The sequence below is a fragment of the Monodon monoceros genome, unplaced genomic scaffold (genome assembly GCF_005190385.1).
Source record: "Monodon monoceros isolate NGI ecotype Baffin Bay Population unplaced genomic scaffold, NGI_Narwhal_1 Super_Scaffold_18, whole genome shotgun sequence".
NCBI lineage: Eukaryota > Metazoa > Chordata > Mammalia > Artiodactyla > Monodontidae > Monodon > Monodon monoceros.
This window is the reverse complement of record NW_021703774.1, coordinates 51,301,643-51,316,422: the sequence shown is the minus strand read 5'-3', so window position 1 is coordinate 51,316,422 and position 14,780 is coordinate 51,301,643. Positions and strand designations below refer to the sequence as shown.

Here is a 14,780-nt window from a genome sequence, read left to right as displayed (position 1 = left end):
CTGACAAATAATCCTACTAGTGTTCAGTTTTAGGACTGAGCTTTTATCACATATCAAGAAAATCACTGGCTTTGAAACCAAAAGAAGCAAGGTCAAGCGTCTTGAGCTCACAGCATCACAGGGAGCTGCTTGTTTGTTTCTGCCAGTTAAGTAAGGTGTGTGGCACACTCACCAGTCAAGAAGTCTGGGTCCGGGGTTGGTTCTGAGATTTCCTCCAGGCACTGATTCTCCAGGGGGACAGTGGCCACCACAAGACCATCTGGCAGTTGCTGGTCTAAACCTCGAGCAAAGTTGTTTTGCCTGGAAACAGAGGCCAACGTTCATCTCTGAGTGTTCAAGTGAACGCCACTCTTTGGTGAGCGATCTATGTCTCAACCCACAGTGGACCAAAAACTTCCCCTCACCCTGGACCCCACTCAAGGTACATGTCTGGAGCAAGACACGAGTGTGAGAAGTAGGGCAAGGGCTGAGGGAGATGAGAAATAAACCAGCTGAAAAGGTCTACTTACAAGATCGAGAATATTCTTCCCCCCATCCCACCCCAGTCCCTACTCCCTGATCCCCTCTCCAGAAGATCTGGGCAAATGAAGCCACCACAATATTCATTGTGACACCTCACTGCTTGCCATTGGCAAATGAGGTCCCAGGCTAAAAGGGGAAATTTTAGTAAAGTCTACTGTCTGTAACAGAAAACACAACTGACTCCAAAAAATAGCTCGAAAGTTTACTATCAGTTTGCCTGTAAGAGTCCAGACCTAGCTTGCTATCAACTGCTGGTCCATATTATAACGCTTTCAACATCGTCATCATCAACATCACCATCATCTCCTGAAATGCATGGATTCTGAGGATGATGTATTCAAATAACCTAAGACAGATTAGGGACAGGGGTCAAATGGAGAACTGCCTAGGAATATTCTAAGTCAGTGGTTTGAAACATTTTGTTCTCAAGACCCCCTTTACACTCTTAAAAATAACTGAAGGCCCCAAGTAGCTTTTGTTTATGTAGATTATATCTATCAACATTTACCATATTAGAAATTGAAAAAAAAAATTAAAAAATATTTATTGATATATTTTTAGATGACAATAATAAATCCATTAAATATTAACATGTCTTGAAAAATGATGAGACAAGTGGCATTATTTTACATTTTTTGCAAGTTTTTTAAATGTCTGATTTCATAGAAGACAGCTGCATTCTCACCTCTGCATTCAACTTATTGCAATATATTGTTTGGATTGAAGTATATGAAGGAAACCCATCCTCTCTGTAGTTGGAAAAGGCAGGACTTTGAATATCCCCTGAGAGGATCTCAGGGACCCTCAGGGATTCTTGGACCATATTGAGGACCTATGCTAGATTGACTCATTCACCAAGACTCAGAGGGATGATAGAACCTGAGCATTTTGTGGTGGCTCCCATGGAAAATCTTGTAGTCTCTGCCTGGGCAAGGTAAAAATTTATTTTAACACTTTACTGTTCAGGGTTCTTGGGTTCTGGAAGGAGAAGTGTGAACCTAGTAAAGACCAGGGGAGAGAAAATAACCTATCCTTTTAGGGTCACAGTTACCTGGATCCAAGATACAAGACTTTATGCTGACTTTAAGACCCATCAGAGAAGAGATCCATCAACAGCCCTGAATAACCAGTGCTATGGACGTGGGGTTCACCTGAATGTTCCTTTCAGCACCTGTCCAGCAGCCACTTCCTTGGAATGGTTGTTGTAACCAAAGAACATCTCCCCAAAGAGGGTCTGGTTCATGGGGAGCTCTCTGCTTTCCCCACAGTCACCTCCCTCTGGACAGGTCTCTGTGATGAGCTGGCAAGAGCGTCCATCTACACCAAGCTTGTAATCCTCGATGCACCTAGCATGGTGGAAAGCTCAAGATAAGAAGTTATTCCATCAATGAGCCATGCAGCCAACGCAACCCAACAGACTGGAAAAAAATGCCTTGGGAGAATGTTGGATAGCCAAAGATTATGAGTATCCTGATTTGATTTTGTCCCCTATATAACTCAGTTTCTTAGGTCTATAAACGGAGTCTTCTTGCATTATGTGATCATACAGAGCCTCTCACCTTTCCTTCGCGGATAAGTGCTTCCAGAGCTTTGCAGTTCTTTCTCCTCTAATAAGTGTAGGATTTCCCAGATAGGTCTGAGTAAGAATCACTGGATATAAGCTTATAAATGAGTTAACACATTTAAATCCAAAGTATTCTACAGTCTTTCTCCAGAACAATCTACATGGCCAGACCCTGCATTTGTTTGGAGGGTAATTAGGCAGCAAAAAGAATGACACTGTGCTTAAGAAATTAATAACCTTCTAACCTGGTCCTGTGACAAGTCAGCTAAGAAATTAAAAAGATTGATCATCTTGCTGCTGTGCTCTGTTTGAATATATCCAAACGTAAGATTAACTCCCCCTTAATTCAGAGTAGCATTCCTGAACTAAAGAGATGTTAGGGCATGTTGTGTGGACACCTCCTTGATATCCTCCCCATTAAACATGTGCAGTTACTCTAATGGAAGAGCAATACTGATGTTGGTAGATATGGGTCAATAACCCGTAAGTCATTAATTGGACTTTATTTGTAGTTATAGTGAGAAGAACATTATTTGTTCGTTCAAGTAAGAACGGCTTTGATAAAGCTGTCATTTTAAAAGCATATTGATTTAATTTGGGTCTCTCCTTAGAAACATACCAAATTTGGAATTTATAGATGTTCATGACATTAGAACACATCATTTATTGCTATCTATAGTAATTGTTGCAATAAGATAAAGACCTCTGTTCTATATAGAGGAACAAATTATCATAGTTTTAAGTGGTGAGAAGCAATATTATCATGGCAATTACGCCGCCCTTTACTGGGTTACCTTGAATTAGCTGATTGAACTCCACATCTGTAAAAGTGAGAAAAACAGTAGCTGCTTTGTTGGGTTACTGAGAAGATTAAGTGAGATACTGAACTCAAAGAACTTATGTTGTGCCTAGCCTATAGTAGGTGCTCATTAAATGCTGCTGTCGTCATTAGCAGAGGTACAAATGAAGCCTATGTTAATGTAACTTTGTTTTCCCCATTCACCATTTACATATCGTGTGAACAGGTGTGAGCAGAGCTCTTTAATTATAAGTGCATGTGATTTGGTCTTTCTAAAGAACCTCAAAAATCAAGGATTTCTTTTGGCAGGCTATATATAGTGGCTTGGAGAGTGCTAAAGGTACATGGGTACCAAATTCTGATGAAATAGGAAAGAAAGTCCAGTTAGGGACCTACTGTATTAGTCCAGGCAACAGACCTGATTTGAGACCCACAAAGGACTTTATGGCACCAGCTTAGGTCTGGGACAAGATAAAGTGGTTCCTTCCTTGAGCCATAACACAGTGTTTCTGGAAAGAATTTTAAATTTGGCTGGCTCCTTCTTAGTCCATCCTGAGCATCTTGACAACTTGTCCTTTCACACTGCCATCTCCCCCATTCTCCTTTGTGCTCGTGGCCGCACATCCCATCGTAAACTCCTTTGAGAGAGAGGAGACCAGATCTCACATCCTACTGTGTCTCCTATATCTGACACCTAACTAGGTTGTCTGCACAAGGTGGGTGCTCAAATATATGTTTATTAAATAAATAAATTCTATGCAACTTTGGCTGAATTTACCTCATTAATTGAAGTGGGTCAACCATAATGATGACATTATGGAGACTTTAAAATTGAGATCAAGCTTCCATTTATGGAATGGGATTTTACAAGAAACTAAACAGGAAAATTGCCACTTGCAAAGAAAGAAAATAAAATGAAATACAATAAAATAACATTATTAGTCCACTGAATAATCTTCTCATGACTATGCACAGGCACTGGCTTTCGGCAACAATCCAGCATGTCCCTTCCTTGATAATTGATTAGTTTCACACAATCTTTCCCAAGCTTTTGGACGGTGGAATCCTTTTGTCACAAAACAATTAACATAGCACCACAAACACAGTTTGGAAATGATTTAGGTAAACCCCTAGGTCAGTTTCCTCATTTTCAGTGGTGACGCTAGATTTCCCCTAAGGGTCCTTCCAACTCTGACTTTAAAAATACCCCTTTTCCAGTCCTGAAGGCTCTTTCCTCAGAGCCTAAGGGCTGGCCTAGAGTGACTGGTTCACATCCGTTTACTTTCCTGAAAGTCCCTCATCCCAGTAAGCCGGTTGGCCTCATGGGCAGTTCAACTCACCCGCAGAACATGAGGATGTTGTACACAGCGGGGTCATCCGGGAAGGGCGCCATCTGCTGCAGACACAGCTGCTCACAGCCACCGTTGAAGCCATCAGAGCAGTCCACCCCGATGTGGCGGTCATAGCAACCAGAGCTGTCCTTCATGGGGCTGAGTCCGGATGGGCACTGGCACAATCAGAAAGCATCCACACAGGTGGGTGAACCCGGGACCTGGGTTCTCTGGGAACCAGAATGTAACCACTGATGCCTATTTTTAGCATTCAGCCTTGAAACCATCAACATTGGTAAGTAATGCACGAGTTTCCCACTATGCTGGACTCCCTATAAAAGCAAGTGACCTTTTCTGACATCTCGCTTCTTCCCTCCGGGCACAGATCACACACATTTGCATTAAAGCTGATTCCTACCAGCAGGCTGGAAGGGAGCATTGCAGCAAGACAGGGCCGAGGTGTGCTGGCCTCCCAGTTGGGCCTCAGATGGGCAGGAGAGCGGAAGTGATGGGCCTGAACTAAAATGCATTAGAAGAGACTCCTTTGGGCTAGGGGAAGGGGGTGCTGCTGTTTGGACTTAGGATTAATAGGACTTTATTTCTGACGTCCAAAGCACTTTGTCAACATTGGTACCGGATGGCAATGTTGGAGGAAGCGGACTGAGCCAGGGCTGCCAGCCGGCAGCAGGAAGTGGACTTTCTCTGTGACCTTGGACGGAGCCACTCTCTCCTAGTGAGAGTGGCGGTACTCATGACCTTCCCACCTCAAGGATGCCCTGAGGAAGATGCACAGACCAGGGTACCTGCTACATGAGCACCCACAGGTGCCATACTTGGGTTTGGGCTTTATCCCAGTTCCCTGGACACTCAGTGTAAAACACTGAGCTTTTCTGTACCACCACGTCCTCAATAAACTACCCAAGAATGACAGCAGAAGAGATAATGCAGGAAGAAATAATCAGTCAGGTCCCAGGCAAGATGAAAAGGCTCGGTGAGCAGTTGGAACATTCACAGGGGATCCATGACGAGCCAGGCAGTGTCTAATATTCCTGCGTCTTACTCACACAACCCTCACAGCATCCCATAAGGTAAGCAGGCTGATCATCCTCATTTTACACGTGAAGAAACGGGGGCGCACAAAGCTTAACCTCCCTAACGTCCCACGGTTGATTACGGCAGGACCGCACCTGAAACCTTGGCAGGCTGCACCATCACCAGCTCACAGCACAATCAGGTTCTCCCACAACAGTCACTGTTGACTGAATGCTTACTAGTAGCCGGGCGCTAGGCTATGTGCTTTCGGTATTCATCTCACAGCACCCTGTATTATCCTCATTTAATAGACCTGGAAACTGTTAACACTGCCAATTAACGCATGAACTTCTTACTGCACTGGATTCCATCTAAAAGCCAATGCAAAAAAATACTCTACGTTTACATTGCTGCTGATTCCTTCCAACAGGCTGGAAGGGGAAAGATAACTTGCCCAGGGTCCAGCAGCTTATATGGGGCACAGCTGGGGGTCTGTGTAGATCTGACCTGATTTTAGTGACTGCTATACACCTACTGCCAGCTAGCTAAAACACTCCTCCAAAACTAAAACCAAACAGCAAAAAAAGCCTTTTAAAACTCGGTAGAACGATGTTAAACACCTCCTCTCCTGCGCTGCTGCCTGTCTGGCTCTAGCTCCTGGTTGCCAAGCACCTTGGCCTAGTAGCCTGGAGCTGTCACAGGTGTGCCTCTGAAAACTCACCTCCCCTCTCGCCATATGCTTCCCAACTGAAGATCACAGCAGGATGGGCACTGTTTGCTGACACTAATTCTACAATTTCCCAAACAAATGCCCCCCCACCATGAGCCTGCCAGGCTCTCAGCCTGGTCCATCCCCTTTCTCCCCAGGGAGCCAGCTGGAGTGCTGGAAGGTGACAGCATTTAAGGATGTTTCCAAGGGCTGCCTCATGCTGTACACACCCAGATGTTTCAGATGATGGTAAACGAGCCAATGAGGCGGCTGAGGATTGCACCCCACATTTCTCTAGCCCCCTCCACGCACCCACTTTCTTGGCCACCCAGCTGTTAGGCCAGATATGCGACCAGAAGGGAGCTGGCTTCACCGCTGTGAAGCTGCCCAGGCATGGACATGGTGGGTATTGAAACACAGAAGTTTGACTGGAATTAAGTGGGCTGCACTGGTTGCCATGAGTTCTTTTTTCCTTCTATAAAGCTTGAGAAGAGCCATCAAAGTAGAGACAAAGCCAGCACTTCTGTTATTCCTACCTCACGTGGTTTCAACCCTGGTACCAGCTTAGCCATCTCAGTCACTAGCCAGCACTCCCCATCTTCTCAACCACCTGCTTTCTTTTTTTTTTTTTTTTCTTTTTTTTAACCACCTGCTTTCTTTTCAGAATGCCCCATCAAGTGTGATATTCGACAAAGACGTCACCAAATGAAACCCGAGCAGGCTTTGTTCCAGAACCCCCAAACCTGGCACATCCACATCTTGTCTGGCCCTGGTGTCTAGATAACCATCACTGTGCCAGATTGGACCACCTGATGTTTACCCTTTTGTAGGAGATTTGGAAAGAAGACAGCTGCCTTGTCCAAGTTGGATTTCTTTTCTCTTAAGTAAAGCTAAAAATAATAATAACAGCTATTGGGAATTAAGCAATTCCATGTGCAGGACAATCTACATAAATTATCTTCAATCTCACAATTAGACTTTTTTCCCCTTATTTTATAAGTGAACAGACTTAGACTCAGAAAGATTAGTAGTAACTTGTTTAAGGTCACAGACGTGGAAAATGGCAGAATCAGAATTTGGACCTAGTTCTATCTGACCCCAGTGTTCATTTGTGTCCCTTCCACTCTGGCATACTGCTTCTCAAGTGTGAGAAAAGCTGGATCTTTGGAATTGCTAAAGAATAAAGTCAATGTGTCAACAAAATAAAGCAATCCCATAGATCTGTTGTTTGTTTGTTCAACTGTCTTAGGCAATTCCTTGAGTACATTCTGGAATCAATTATGGATTTCTAGATCCAGACTAATATTCTCTCTCCCCCCTTCTCTTCACACACACACACACACACACACACACACACACACACACACACACACACTGTATTATGGGTGCATATATTTATAGGACAAAACACTGCAAACTGTCCAGAGCAATGACCTTGAAAGCAAGACAAGATCCTCAATCACTAAAAAAGATGCAATTATCTTTACTGAACTGTAACTTACTTGGGCTGCAGTTCAGAGTAAAACATTTTTGAAAGATTTCAAAAAAAGGAAGCTGAAACCAAAAATAGAGTTTTCTTCTTAACCCTTGCTGAACCAGAACTCCCATCCCCAAGGAGTCTAATCAATCAAGTTTCCCACGGTATAAATTTGCTTTTGCTTTTGCCTGAATGTTTCATGTGCTGTTATAGTCACATGTTGAGCTCCTCAAAATCTATATCTAAACACAAAGAAACTATACGCTCCAAATCATGGCCTCTTCCTAGAAGTATTTGCAGCTAGAGACCAGTTGTCAGGAGAGAAATCTGGCCTCCAGGAGGAGCTTGTAGTTTCCCTCTGCAAGTGCTGGCCATTCTCTTCTCCCGGCTTGTGGACAATCCCTTCACTTCTTCCTTAAAAGAGAACTGTTTGCTCAGGATTGAGCCCCAAGGTCAGACATTAACCCCTCTTTGCATAGGTTACATTTAGCAGTCCCAGGAAGAAAACTCCATTTATTATGGCAACAACCCTTACCCATCAAGAAAGTCTAATATATGAGCTCATATTTCAGTGACCCCTAAAATACACAAGGTTAATCATCTTTCATGTGATGCTCATGGCTTCCTGACTTATCACTGGTCTCAAGCATAATGTGCTAATGAGATTTAAATGATTCTCGCCATTCAATTCCTTTTCTTCACTGTCTTCCCCTCTGTTTCTACCAATGATTTTTGGCTGATTAATTACTTAGGAATCTAGTCAAATCTTACTCAGCCTGAGACACACACACCTCAGTTCCAGATCATGAGGTGGAAGCTCTGTTGGCAGATGCGTATGACTGATGGACACAGGAGTGTATTCAGGGCCCCTGGGAGAAGAGGAACAATGTTCTACAGCCGAGCCTGCCTTGCCTTACCTGGATGATTCATAAGACATGCAACCATAAGTCCTACTCGAAATAGGTTCTTCTTTACAACACGGCAGTCTTATTCTTTTCATAAATAATGATTTCCCCGGCTGTTTGATGGGCTTTGACATGTAAGCCCAAGCCGTGCAGGAGCAAGGGGGAGAAGTCTGATGGAATTAAATTTCTATCTCAGCTTCCTGCCCCCACTTCTCTGAAAGCTTCTGAGGCATAGCCTTCTGCTTACTGTCCTACAGAGAGAACGAGAGACGGTCATCTGTAATGGTCTCCGCACATCTGCGCTCCAGTGGAGGTGAAATGACACAGTGGGAAACCATTGTGGACAGCAAGTGGACAGAAGGGCGGCAGGGTCGCTGGGTAATTCAGTGCTCATTAGAGCATAATGCTCTGGCAAGGAAGGTCATGTGTTCAATACATGAGAAAGCAGGACAGCAGACCTCTCACCTTCCGAGGCCACAGTCTGCTCACCTAAGGATGTGCAGACACCTCACATAGCAGAAGGCATTCTGGGGGGTCACTGTCAGGATGAGTGTGAAGATAAGGAAGAAGCATTAGAGCACAGGCTTTCCATTTTTATAATTTTTTAAAAATAGTTTTATAGTGTTGGAAATCATTTTCAAACTTCAAATACGGTTTTATATTAAACCTCAATAGGTAGGCTTGGTAAGAATCAAGATGCTCTGGTTAAAGCTGGGAGAGGGGAGACTAGAGTCCTACCCACCAAGGCTCCTCCAGTTCCCACTGCTGTCTCCCACTGATGGCACCAAGGATGCCTGCGACATAATCCCTGGAACCTGTGACAAAAGGGGCTCTGCAGATCAAGTTAAGGCTCTTGAGATGAGGAGATGATCCTGGGTTAACCAGGTGAGCTCAATGTAATCACAAGACTCCTTAAAAGTGGAAGAGGGAGGACAGAAGAGAAGAGAGAGAAGATGTCCTACAGAAGAATGGTCAGGAAAATGCAATATAGCTGGCTTTAAAGATGGAGGAAGGGGACCATGAGCCCCAAAAATGCAGGCAGCCTCTAGAAGCTGGAAAAGACCAGGAACAGAGCCGCTAGAAAGGAAGGCAGCCCTGCTGACACCTTCATGTTAGCCCAGGGACACGGAATTGGATTCTCACCTATTGAGCTGTAAGAAAATAAAATGGCTGTTGTTTTAGGCCATCAAACCTGTGGTAATTTGTTACAGCAGCAATAGGTCACTAACACATGGACTCTGCAGGACCCCCTGGGGCTCCACAGAACAGAGAACGGGCACTCCTGTGCTGTGCAGGTGGCGACCACTGCTCCCACCCTGGCACAGTAAGGACAATGGGTAGGAGTAAGACCTGCTGTCCGCGGTAGGGGGCGGACCTCTGCTCCAGGAATCATCTAAAGGTCCAGCAATCCCACCGTTGGAGAGTGGTCTGGTTTGGAACGGAGTGACTGAGGCTGGTACAGGGCTATGCCTTTCACGGGTATTTGTTTCCTGTCCCCAGAGACTACATAAATAACAGCGCAATTAATTGGGTAGCAATTAACCCTGCGGGAGTCCATGCATAACAGAGAGGCGTGCCCTGCCTTCCTAGAAAGAAGGAAGGTTGAGCAGCTGCTGTGGACCAAGCCCACCTGTCTGGCTTGAACTCAGTCAGGAAAATATGCGGTCGAACCTGTCTCTTCCCGCATCTCTGTCCCTCTCCCAGGTTCATTAAGGGCCAGCGTGCTCTGAGTGCCTCCTCTTCTTTCATAAGCATATGCCTTTCCAGGGAAGCCTCTCAGTTCGACACTCAGAGAACTGAATGTCAGGGTTGATGTGGATGGAAGGAGGAAGGGAGCCCGACTCTCTCCACATTGCAGGCGCTGCAGCCGATGCCCTTGTCCCTGGTCCTCCTCCAGATGACACGGAACCCCTGGGCTAACGCACCAAGGCTGCGGGATGGTACTGATGCCCAGTGGAATCAGATCAGGCGCAACATCAAGATTTTCTCAGTAGGGTCACAAGATTATGAGGTGGCCCGTCAGCTCTCAAGCCCCAGTCCTCCGCCTCAGGGATCCCGTGCTTCCCAGCCAATGAGAAACAGTCGGTTGAATGGGCCCGGCCCCCTTCTCCCTCCAAGAGCCACATGGGCCAGTGACTTCAAAGTCTTATGCTAATGGCAAGTGCTGGTACAATTGGGTGACTTCTGCAGTGGCTCTGATTCACAAATGCAGCGGCCTTATTGCAAATGCATATTCATCGGAACTATTCCTGCAAGCTCCGTCTCACAGAGCACGGTCTTAAAAGTACAAGAATACATCAGCACGGCAATATGCCAACTAAAAGGGGCTGGGATCACCAACAGAAGGCAAACCCTGAGGGGCTCAGAGAAAGGGCAGAGAAGTGGGAAGAGATGGGGAATATATCCATGTGCACGTGTGTGCATGTGCGGGCATGCTCAAACTCGTATGAGGGTGGTAGGGGAGGGATGTTTACATGTGTGCACACACAGTGTTTCAGTACTTATAATGACCCACCCGAGAGAGCAGCAAGGAAGGAAAGGTTGAAATCTGGATGAAGACATGCAGGTTGAATAGTTTTTAAAAAATGTGTCTCAGCTGGGAACTCCATTAGACAGTGAAATTGTCTCCTGAGGGAGCCCGCTGGGAAGCTCATTGCATAAGACATCTGAAAGCAGACTAGCTATAGGAAGGGGAGTACCTGGGACATCAACTCACCTCCTGGCTGCCTTTGGAAGACACGACCTAAAGAGCACTTTTCTTTGTGTTTTCCTGGTAGTCCTCTCTGTTCTGTCTTCCCTTCCTTTTGATGGACCGGCCAGGTCCTCTGCCTCCCTGCCCCTCAGCCCTCTCTCTTTCCATTTTCTTTTCTTTTTCTTCTGTCCCTTCTCAGAGGAATCAGGCTCCTGCCAACTGCTGCCCAATCTGTGAAAGTCTGGGGAGGCCTTTGGGCTGAGAGAGTCGCACTCTGGACCCAGGTACGTATCCATCTTTGATGGAGAATAGCTCCCTGGACAGGTGCTCAGAGACAGGGAAGTAGGGGGTGTGAAAGATGGAATTGGCCCCAGCATCCTCACAGCTTGCCCCTCCTCTGGGCCCCTTTACAAGAGCACAGCTGTCAGACTGGGAAGCAAGATGAGGCTCCATATCGTCTCCAGAGCTGGAAGCTCCCAGCTCTGCCCGGAAACCCTGCATAACAACGTGTCTCAGTGAATCACCTCTTCCTCTCTTTCATGCCAACTTTGTGTATGGCTTTCCTGTCTTTCTTCTCTGCCCTGTTCCCTCTCCCCTCTGTCAGTATTGCATCATTCCGCCCTCAAAAGAAGGGAAGGCTGAAACGTGACAATAAGTGTTGATGGGCATGAAAATGACTAATATAAAGGCCCCAGGAGTTGAAGCCTTGCCCATCTGCTCCTGCCTCCATTTACCTGCGTGGGTCCATCAATCTTCATATCCATGGCATGGGAGATAGCTTGGTCCACTCTAACCCAAACAGTCTGCCTAGTTCATAGCATCACATAGTTTACACGTAGCGAAAGTCCATATAGCCGATAAAGTAGAAAACCACATTTGGGGAAGCAGGACTTCATTGCTATGGTCTCAAAGAGGACCTATTTCTATTTTTTCTCTACCATTCCTGGCATAACTTACTTCTTTCATCATTCTGGCCTTAGGTATGTGTCTTCTAAAACTTCCTATTATAGTCAATGTAATTTGATTCTTGGCAAAGGTAGGTTTCTTCTAGAATTTCCTGCTATAGTAAATGCAGTCTATTTCCTGCTAGAGTCAATAGTATACTACGAAGCAGTTAATTCGTTCTCAAATTGTTTGAGGGGATCCCTCACCAACTAGAGCACGAGGCTGGCAAGAAAGAACCATGCCATACAGTTCATGACATTTTCCTAGGATAGTTACAGCACACACAGTAGGTGCTCCACAAACACCTCCTGATTAAATGACTCCATACATACCTCACCTCTGTCAAAAGAAAATTCATAATGTAGACTAGACAGTAGTTACAACTAGGGAGGAATCAATCTTGACCCTCTCTTTTACTCACAGTACGCTTTCAACTCTAACTGCATTGTGTCTTATCCTGTGGCCCCTCTCTCTGAAATTACAAGCTCGACAGGGCAGACATACCACGCAACCAGTGGAGTCCAGCTTGCGATCTGAGATGCAACGGAAGTTCTTACTGCAGCCCCCATTATCCTTGCTGCAATCACGGACTGGTCCAAAGGAATCTAAGAGGACCTCCAGGCTGTCAAAGGAGGATGAGGTCATCAGCTCCTCTCTGTAGGAAGAAAGAGCAGGAGGTAGGAGGAGGCCAGGGGACGCCAGGTGCAACAGGTAGCCTCACATTCCACGTTGCTGTCTGGCCAACCGGATCATGTCTTACTCTCTCTTACAAATATTAAAGATCAACCATACTCTGAGCCTTGAACTAACAAATTATGGACATTCTCCATCTCTGGGAAATAAGCCAAGGCTGTAACTCCTGGTCAAAGAAGAAGGTCTCAACTCAGGCAAGGAAATTAACATTTTATTGCCTGTCAGTCCTGAGGGTCTGTGGGAAGTGCTTATAATAAACTCTAATTTTATGACCTCTCTCGGTGCATGAGACTTGGGGTGTGCAATATTGACCCAGGTAGCGTAGATCCTGGCACTGCATCTGGGGAATTGGAAGGCAGCCTGCCAACTTCTCCTTCCAACTTGTCTTGATTCCCTTCCCAGCACCTTGGGCGTTCAGGTAGTTTCCCACTCAGCCTCCCAAACCCATTGTGGGCCTCAGCGTCCCGAGGCTGGACTCACCTGACCTCCACAGCATCCTCCATCACTGTCATGTCTGTCTTACACTTCGCTGAGGGGTTGATGGCCAGTTCAGCTGGTGGAATCACAAAGCTCTTGCTGAGGGGCAACCACATGCCCTCCCCGAGGGTGTAGGTGAATCTGCAGAGACACCCAACACCAGCTGGTTATGACTGGCGGGGTAAGCACCCCACTGGAGGACCTGGCACTCTACCTTCAGCTGCTTCCTTCTTAACCCTCGTAGTCCTCTCCAAAAAGGAGAGCTTATTGTCATTTGATGGATGAGATGATCGAGTCTGAGGCAGGCAGAGAGGCCTACCTCTGCTCACGTGTCCAGCCGGCTGGAGAACTGACGATGGCATCCACTTGCCCACTCTTAAAAGTGTCTTTTTTTTTTTTATATCATAAGCAATCAAGTTCCAGTTTCCTTCAGATTTGAAACTGGGCTTCCCCGATCTTAAGTCAGATATAATTGGAAGCATTTTAATTGGAAAGATGTACCGGCCTCCCACCATTCCCATCCCCCACGTTGCACACCCACAGTGGTAGTGACGGTTTCTCTCTGTGCCTGGAGGAGCCCTACCAAGGAAAAGAAAGAAGAAAAGCTCCCTTTTTCTGGCTTCTATGGGATGGGAGTGGAAATGACTGAAGCCAGGAGCCTCCCAGGAGGAGAGAAGAGGGATGAAGAAGGTAGGCCCAGATGTATCCTCCACACTCCTACCCACACCCCTAGCTAACGCCTAACCCGCAGGAGACAGGGAAGATTTTTCTTCTCTCTTATAACAAGGGCTAAAAGGAATAAAGGAATCAATCAGCATTTCACGGGAGAGCTTAAGGAAACCATGAGAGATTATTTGTTTATTTATTCATTCATTTTATTTCAAAGGCATTCAAATCCTCTGTGTTCACAGTCAAAAATAGTCCCTGGGACAAAAGCCAGTGTGGGTGGGATAGCACGAGGCTGTGGCAGTCTGGCGTCCCCTTCCCGCTTAAAGTGCAAGGAGGAACAATGGAAGGATGCGTACAATTAAACGGAACCAGCACCGGCTCCATTAGCAAGCTGGTCACAGAGCACCACTTCAGACTCCCTCTCCTTTCCCCTAACCTGCACATTCCCCTCTCCACTCCCCAGGTTGCCTGGGATGCTAGGAAACCAGACTGATGACATGAGATCTTTTATGAGACGTGTAGCCCTCTCTAGGACGCGGGCCACAGAGAATCCCCACTGACCAAGGCTCATGAGTTTTAAGCAGCCAAGTCCTGTGATTTTCATCCACTCCCTGAACAACAGACCTGGGTAACAGAGCAGCTGAAAGAAGAGAAAGCAGGCACCCAGGGGAGAGGCAAAACCACTGAGCAAGTGGGACGTGGCCAGGATTGGGGAGATTCCTCCCTCATTCCCAGCAGTACTCTCAGTCCCCTACTTCCTGGACCTGTGGAGCACACCTCTGCATTAAGCAGCACTGAAATAGCAGAGATCCTTTTTGCTCTGAAGGAGGCACTCGACTCTCCATGCCCACAGGAACAGGAGGCTAGGGTAGGGCTAGGTCAGTGCAGGAGGGGTCTCCACCAGGTGAGGGAGACCCTCCACCACCCACTCTTCTGTGAAGCAGCTGGTGAAATTGAAGGCATGC

At 46.2% G+C, this 14,780-nt stretch overlaps 1 protein-coding gene across 3 annotated transcripts in view; it reads right to left on the bottom strand.

Annotated features, from left to right (window-relative positions):
* Positions 1-14,780, bottom strand: part of ASTN1 (astrotactin 1) — a 323,626-nt gene that overhangs the window by 85,991 nt on the left and 222,855 nt on the right. For all 3 annotated transcript variants that reach the window (XM_029231191.1, XM_029231192.1, XM_029231190.1), the window contains exons 10-14: positions 13,150-13,287; positions 12,481-12,631; positions 4,226-4,392; positions 1,674-1,868; positions 173-300 (exon numbers count right to left, since the gene is read on the bottom strand). In XM_029231191.1, the coding sequence (XP_029087024.1) occupies positions 173-300; positions 1,674-1,868; positions 4,226-4,392; positions 12,481-12,631; positions 13,150-13,287 (779 nt within the window). The remainder of the gene's footprint in view (positions 1-172; positions 301-1,673; positions 1,869-4,225; positions 4,393-12,480; positions 12,632-13,149; positions 13,288-14,780) is intronic.